Here is an 8472-nt window from a genome sequence, read left to right as displayed (position 1 = left end):
ATATCATCGACATACAACACTAGAAAAATAAAATGACTCCCACACTTCTTTAGATAAATGCATTGATCAGCTATGTTCTCTTCAAAACCATAGGATGAGACGGTTTAATGAAATTTTAAATACCACATCCTACTTGCTTACTTCAGACCATAAATCGCCTAGTCAAAGTTTGCAAACCATATGTTGTTTTCCCTCCTTTGCAAACCCTTCAGGTTGCCACATTTGCTTCTTCAAGTTCACCATTAAGGAAGGCAGTTTTTACATCCATTTTATGTAAAAGCAAGTCATAATGCGCCACCAATGCCATAATTATGCGGACAGAATCTTTGGTGGAAACTAGAGAAAACGTCTCAGTGTAGTCAATGTCCTCTCTTTAGGTGAATCCTTTTGCTACGAATGTAGCCTTAAATCTTTCGATTTTTCCATCCTTATCCTTCTTTGTTTTAAACACCCATTTCAAGCCAACCAATTTATGGCTCTTGTAAGGTTCAACTAATTCTCATACTTGATTATTCTTCATGCTTTCGATTTCATTTAACATTGCTTCCCTCCATTTGTCTGCATTTTGACTCTCCATAGCATCATTAAAACTCATTGGATCAGCTTCATCTCCAATGTCAAAATCTACTTCACATAATCTGAAGTTGCTGTGGATTTTCTTGGTCTGTCAGATCTCCTCGGTTGCATTGGTTCTTGTTGATTATCTAGCTCAGGATTTTCGACAGCTTATTCTTATTGTTGTTTATCAACTGGTTCTTCGAACTGAGGAGGTTCCAATACAGTTTCACTTAAAGGAATCAAGAGTGTAACATCTTGTTCATCATTCTCAATCACAGCTACATTCCCTTCTTCAAAAATAAAATCTTCATTCCCAATAGCATTCTCCTCATGCTCTATAAACTTTGCACAACTAGTTTCAACAATTCAGGTACCATAATTTGGACAATAAAATTTAAAACTCTTTGACCTTGCAGGATAACCAATAAAATAGCAGCTAATCATTTTAGGATCAAGCTTCTTCTCTTGAGGGTTATAGATTCTAGCTTCAGCCTTACAACCCCATACATGAAGATGTCGCAAGCTAGGCTTTCTGGTGGTCCAAATTTCGAAAGGTGTCTTTGCTGGGCACTGTATTAAGTATTTAGTTTGCTATTTTAATCACCTCTCCCCATAGATGCATAGGCAAATCAATTTTGGAAATCATGCTACAAACCATATCTTTCTAAATTCGATTTCTTCTCTCAGCCACACCATTTTGTTAGGGAGTTCCTGGCATTATGTACTAAGTAGCTATTCCACTATATTGTAGATACCTAGCAAAAGGTCCAGCACGTCGTCCTCCTTAATCAAAACATCCATCATATTCACCCCTTATGTCTGACCTCACAATTTTGATCTTTTTCTCAAGTTGCCTTTCAACTTCAGTTTGAAAAATTTTGAACATCTCAAAAGTTTAAGATTTTTCTACTATGAGGTATAGATAACCAAAACGAGAATTTTCATCTATACAAGTAATGAAATATTGATTTCCATCAATTGTTTGATGAGGGAATGGTCCACAAATAGTATGGATGATCTCTAAAAGATCACTACGGCAAGTTGCGCCTTTCTTTTTAGTCTTAGTGAGTTTTTCTTTAACACATTCAATACAAATATCATCATCACCGAAAGTCAATGGTGGCAAGACTTGTTCTTTAACAAGAATTTTCATTCATTCTTTTGAAATATGCCCTAAACGTGTATGTCATAACCTAATGGATGTTCCCTCACTTCTAATCATTTTCTTACTTGATTCAACCGTTAAAACTTCACCATCTTTATTGTAGTTGAGACAATATAATCCAAAACCCAGTAGCAAGAACATTGGAATTTTGAGATAATGCGAAGCCATCTTTATTAAATTATATATTAAAAAAAAAAAAAAAAACCCAAGTCTTGATAATCTTGAAACAAAAATTAAATTCATCTTCATTGAGGGTACTAAAACTACATCATCCAACTCTAAAATAAATCCTGAATCCAATTCCAGGTTAACAACTCCAATGGAACTCCAATGGCTTCCACATCTACTTGCTCTCCTTTCCCCACGAACACTTTAACTTCATACTTTCTTGGCTCCTTCCTTCTTGTGAATTCCTACACATTATGAGCTATATGAATTGAGGCACCCGTATCTAACCACCAAGAATTAGAAGGAACATCCACTAAATTAGACTTAAAACTCACTAAAACCAATTCTTTATTACCTTGATTCTTCTCGGACCACTTCTTGTAACGGTTGCAGTTCCTTCATGTGACCATTTTTCTTGCAAAAATAGCACTTGAATTCAGTAGTAGGGGTCACACCAAGCAAGCTGTTCTTTTAAGACTGATTCTACTTACTTCCCATTTTGCAGCACCCTTATTCTCATACTTCTTGGTAGTGACCGTGTTAACAACACCACCATAAGCTTGTGTCCTATTCTTCTCAAGAACAACGATTGTAATCAGGTCATCCATTGTCCAATCCTCCTTCAGGGTGTTGTAGGTGGATTTCATCTGATCATAAGGCAGAGAATCTAGTGCAATGTGCACTAGATAAGTAAGATCAATAGGTACTTTCAGTCTGTTCAGTTTGGTAGCAATATCCACGAGTCCCATGAGATGTTCTCTCACACTCCCTCCTTCATACTTCGTATTAGCCAGCCTAGAGATGAGGTTCTTCGTTTCAACCTTGTTAGATTCCTTAAACTTCCTTTCAATGGATTCCATAAATTGCTTGGCACTTCTGTTTCTTTAACTCCACCGAAAACGGCTTTCGAAATAGTCTTCTTCATAACCAAAAGACACTTCTTATTTGCCATCCTCCAAGCTTCATGCACCCTTGGGTGATAGAATAATCGATATCACTCATGCCAAGAGTAACTTCAATATTGAATTTCCATATTTTGAAGTTCGATCCAATGAGAGTTTCAATTTGTGAAAAATTGATTGAGGGAGTGTTCAAAACTATAAGGATTTGCAAAAGGAAGTATAAGTACTTTTCAAGAAACCGATTCTCAATTTGTTAAGAGAAAATAATTTTTCAATTTAACTTTAATGCACAAAACTAACAAATAACATATGCAAGCTTCCTTAATTAAGTATCACACTTTTTTGGTAAGAGATTACTTATAGCTTATAAACAAATTACATGTTATTTTGTGCCATCATAAAGAGATTACAAGATAGATTCTGTGTGTTGAAGAAACTTATCAAGTAATTTAGGTATGATGCAATTTTGGTTATTTATTTAGGGTTTGAGTATTTAGGTTTGGTTTTGTTATGAAAAATTTGTTGATTCTCAGAACAAACACCAATTCCTATCTAGCACGGAAAATAACCAAACAAAACACAATCTAAGAGAAAACCCTAAAATTCCCGTGAATAGTGTTTTCTATCATGAATAGTATTTTAGGGGTTTTCGACCCATTATACATTTCTAAATAGGGAATGTCGTAACTAACAAAACTTACTACTTAGTTGTGAGATAATGCCATTTTTAGGGTTTTAAGGTCATCTAGTAAGTCAAAAACAGGTTTAAAGTTTTGAAGATATGAAAAATCAATTTAAACATGCTTTTTCAAGATTCTTTAATATTCATAGTATTTAAACATGTTTAAACTATCATCAAAATTTTAAACATAACCAAAACAGTCATGGCATCAACGAAAAATAAATTGCAATAGGCATGCTTGTGTGTGAATAACCATGTGCTCTAATACCAACTGTTAGATTTCTATATAAGTGTTCATGATCTTTCACATAACCTGAAATACATAGAAGACATACTTGGCATCATCTTCCTTGAGTACACGATCTCAAAACTAATTCAATCGCACCACCAGCAAAATGAACAAAAGACATGTACGACTTAAGACTTCTGCTTTCTCAGAAACTGTTTCAACTCTCTCTTTATGATAAGATTAAGGTTAGAGAACGTGTCTGATGAGAGTAGGGTCTTAAACTTATATAGGGCTTGGTCAAGTCGTCTCTACTCATCACCAATGGTCGACTTGACTAACACTCTAAGCACATCACACAAAAGGAAATAAATAGGACCCTTTTAATTGGCTTCAAAACAAACTAGTCATGTTCGATCATATCATAACTCAAGATATGATTGCAGTTTTGTTTGCCTTTCTACCTGCACAGCATTTTCTGAGACATGTTGAGAGCATGAGATTATTTCCTAGCTTTGATGCTGCAATCTAGTGGGAGTCTTGTTCCCATTCTGATAGTTTTCTAGTATCTTTAATTTACTGTTTTTTGGATTGAGAGATTTGCATTGAAGGATGTTATTTGGTTGACTGTTTTATTATTAAATAATGTCTACCATTTTGACTATTTAGTTGTTTAAACTTAGTATGCATTTTGTGTATGCATGAGAGATAGTTGAAACAGTTTATGTGAAAGACCAGGATCTTAAGCTTATATAGGCTAGGTCAAGTTGTCTCTACTCATCACCAAGGGCTGACTTGACTAACACTCTAAGCCCATTAAGCAACGGTTCATGCGTAAGGAAATAAATAAGACCACTTTAATTGGCTTCAAAATTTTCCTTGTTCCACAAGGTTTTGGGCCTCAATAATTTAAACTCTTATCAAACCTGATACAACTTAATATCTAGTGCATCGATCTAAAATAGAAATATAACACAAAATTCTACTCCAAGCCACAAGTCTCATAATTTGCGACCCTAGTTTTTTTTTTTCTTTTATGAGTTTCCTGCTCGGACTCATGTTTTATCCACTTAAGAATAAAAGTAGGCCCCACATATACCACATCATCATTTAATGGATTTTTTTTTACAATAAACCTTACTACATAATCATATTGCAACAATTTCGAAAAGTAATACTTAAATGTTAAAATTAAAAACAAGGGTGCTAACATGCTTTATGCATGAAAGTCCAGGGTACTAAATTGGAATTAATCTTTTTTTTTTCTTTTTTGGAGAAATTTTGGGATTACATTCATAACTCAGACAAAAAAGTCACTAGCCACAAAGGGCCAATACAAACTAGCCACAAAGGGCTATTACAATAACAGAGCAATCTAACATCAAAATTAAGAGAATCTGGGGCTCCTCTACTAACGATTACGCAAGATCAAAGAAACTCTTACATAGGCACCCCAACTAAGAGTGGAACTCATAATAACCAAAAAGAGATAAAAGTTGAAGAAAAAAAAAAAACCAAACCATAATAATACGAATAAAACTCTCACATAAAAGAAGTGAAAAAGTCTAAATACTAAACTCAAAATCCAAAACAAAATACTCGAACTAAAAATGAAGTCGAGCAGATAACTGTTTGACTATGTTTTCTATGTTGATACAGAATTCGACCTCTAAACATTCAAATCATCTTTTGCATTTGGACAACTGTTTCTAGTTGTTTTGCAACCAGTAAATAATGTTCATTCCCTGGTGTGTTGGACAGACAGCTTTCTTTCGATTAAAAAAAAAAAAAAGACAGACAGCTTTCGTTGTGTTTTTCTGGAAACTACCTCACATTTATATAACCCTTGCATCGACTAGTAGGTTTTGTGGTTGGGATCATGTGAACCACTTTAAAGGGAATGGGGATGTGATAAGGCCATTGAGGTTGACACAAAAATTGGAAGGCAGCTCATCCTCCATGAGCTTTCCTTTCTCTCACTATCACTATCGAGCATACTAGAATTCAAATCATTGAAAAGATGATCACCCACTTTCCTTTGTAGAAACTTCTTTTTCTTTTCATCCTTAAAATAAATTTCTTTCTCATTTCTTGCTTCCTTGTCCAAAAGAAAATCACTTCTCTCATCAAGCTATTATAAGTTAGGGTGCTTGTTTTGATAATGTATATATTGTTATGCGTTAAAAAAATACAAGTGAAATTGAGGAAGAAGAATTTGAACACAAGCCTTTGGATGCATAGATTTGTTACATTGGTAGCTACCAAATCAATCATATTTATACATTATCAAAAGGAATTTAGGGACAAATAGAGGTAAGATGCATTGTAAAGAACAAGCTCCCACCAAATCCAACATTAACAAACAATATAAAATGACATGCTTAAATAAATCGCATCTCAAGTCCAACACACAAGATTCCGAGCCTCTGCATTTACCCGCATTTCAGAATATCTCCAACAGACACTTCCATTTCACAAATGCTTCTCTATTTCAAACTTGTCTTTCACAATTCAAATGAAGAAAAACTCTTACAATTTTAAGCATATATATGCAAAATAAAAGTAACAAATTAGAAATCATTCACATTAGCTATAGGTATAGGTAGCTGAAACATTATAAAGACATTGTCCAAAAATTCAATAAATAATAATTAAAAACATCCCAAATAAAAATAACTGAAAACATCCTAAGTGTATATATAGATCGATGTGAATCTACACCAAGTACTCGACAAACAAAAATAACAACCTTACAAATTCCCCCATAAATTTTAAAACAATAAAAGAAAATAAAAAACCCAACACACCCACGCACAGAACAATAAAATTTCAAATTCATCTCACTTATTGCCCAGTGAAAACAAATTCAAATAAAACCTTACAACAGTAAAAAGCCTACCCACATGCTGAGAACCAATCCCCCGAATCCCATCCTTCCAACCCCAACGGCTCCATTCTCATCATCCGCAGTCTGATCCGCGGGGTCATCATCCGGCGAGTCAGCGGGCGATTCGGAGTCTGGCGAAGGCGCGTCCTTCGTCTTCTTCTTCGAACTCTTTGGCGCGTGGACCGGTTTCTCAGGAGCCGGCGCCGGCGCTGGAGTCAAAGCACCCTTGAAAAGCTCCTTGGGCTGCAGAACCTTGTCAATAGTGTAAATAGCCACAGGCTGTTCGTCGATCAGAGTCCCCGTGATCTTCGCCGTCACGATCTTCGTCTTCAGAGTGACCTCCTGGCCGTCGTTTTGGACGGTGAAGTCAAACTTGCTAGCGCCGTCAGTGGCCAGAGTGTTCTGCAGCCCATTGTTGGACTTCAACGTGGCAATAGACTGGTACACCGGAACGCCGTGGTACTCGAGCAGCGCCGCCTTCCCGGCCCTGGTTAAGTTCTTGAACTTTGGCAGGAAAGCCTTGAAGGCATCGTCCATCGGGCAGAACACGGTCAGCCCGCCGCCGACATTGTCCCCGTAGGTCTTGAAGGCGTCCGGATTGGCGAGCAGCGTGTCGGCGAAGACCTTGCAGCCGTGGGCGGACATGATGCTGGTGATGTTCAGCTCGGCGGGGCCCGGTGCCGGGGCCAAGGCGGCCTGGCTGGGGAGGATGGAGCTAATGTGGATGACGGAAATGTTGTACGGAAGCTCTTCGACGGATTTGACGAAATGGGCGGGGAAGGTACCGTCGTTGTCCTCGGGGGTGAATCCGACCTTTCCACCCTTGAGGTCGGTGATGTTGACGAAGCCGGCGGATCCAGGGGCGGAGCCGGTGGCCTGGAACATGGTGGCGGCGAGGGCGGTGCCGTTGGTGATCTGGTGGAGCTTCTTGGCGCCGAAGTAGTCGAGGAGGACGTGGAGGGAGAGGATGTTTTTTATGGTGTAGATGGAGGGGGACTTGGCGAGGAGGGCTGACATGGCGGAGTTGTCGACGGCACAGACGGTGATGGTGGTGTGCTGGTTGATTTCGGCGGCCAGGTGAGTCAGGGTAAGGTAGTGGTTGAAGGTCGAGAACTCCGGATGCTTGGCCAGCATGCGCGTGATGTTGTGGGCTTGGGCGAGGGTAGTGAGGAGGGTTAGTGTTAGGAGGAGGGCGCCGGCGGCGGTGGCCCGGCGGAGCTGCATTGTGAGTGGGTTTTGGATCTGGAGATTTTGTGTTTAGAGAGAGAAATTATGGGTGGGTTTTAGAGAGAGAGCGGTGGAGGTGTAGGTTTGCTGGGTGTAAAGTGAGAGTGAGAGAGTGAGAGTGGAGGAAAGTATAGGGAGGGGGAGGTTTATAAGAATGGGGCTTAGATGTGAGGAAAATTACAGGTGAAGCCACCTGGGTTTGGTCTCTGGTGTCTTTTTGTTGTTTAAGCCGAGTGAAGCATCAAGGGCCTGTGTGTGGGCCCCTTTTCTTTCTTTGTGTTTTGTTGGTTTTGTTCTTTTCTTATGCGGAGAATTTTGGGGGAATTTGTTTGGTTGCGGGTTTTGTTTAATTCATTGGAGAAATTGGGGTTTGGCGATGTTTCGGGTATCTCTAAAGATTTCGAGTTCCATAAAGTGAGCCGTGATTAGCCTTTGTTAATAACATCAAATCAACTTTTTGTTCCACTATTTACCATTTCAAAACAATTGGCGGGTGGTCACTGGTCATTCAAGTTTTCAAGTATTATCTATTACAGAGGATTTTTTTTTTTTGTTCGAAAATATAAAAGATACATTTTTTTATTATTAGTATTAAGAGCGATAGTATTTTATTGATAAGGTAAACAAAACAACTAATGTGCCGAATATGGATATAAC

General features: G+C 38.1%; 1 protein-coding gene across 1 annotated transcript; it reads right to left on the bottom strand.

Annotated features, from left to right (window-relative positions):
* Positions 1-6374: 6374 nt before the first annotated feature.
* Positions 6375-7947, bottom strand: FLA1 (FASCICLIN-like arabinogalactan 1). The gene has a single exon (XM_021962571.2). The coding sequence runs from the start codon at positions 7810-7812 to the stop codon at positions 6580-6582; it is 1233 nt and encodes a 410-aa protein (XP_021818263.2). The 5' UTR covers positions 7813-7947; the 3' UTR covers positions 6375-6579.
* Positions 7948-8472: the final 525 nt, after the last annotated feature.

Source organism: Prunus avium, chromosome 4 (genome assembly GCF_965620075.1).
Source record: "Prunus avium chromosome 4, drPruAviu1.hap1.1, whole genome shotgun sequence".
Taxonomy (NCBI): Eukaryota; Viridiplantae; Streptophyta; class Magnoliopsida; order Rosales; family Rosaceae; genus Prunus; species Prunus avium.
This window is presented reverse-complemented; position numbering and strand designations above follow the sequence as displayed.

Excerpts from the sequence above, each read along its gene's own strand:
- FLA1 (XM_021962571.2), bottom strand. The coding sequence starts at position 7,812 with ATGCAGCTCCGCCGGGCCACCGCCGCCGGCGCCCTCCTCCTAACACTA.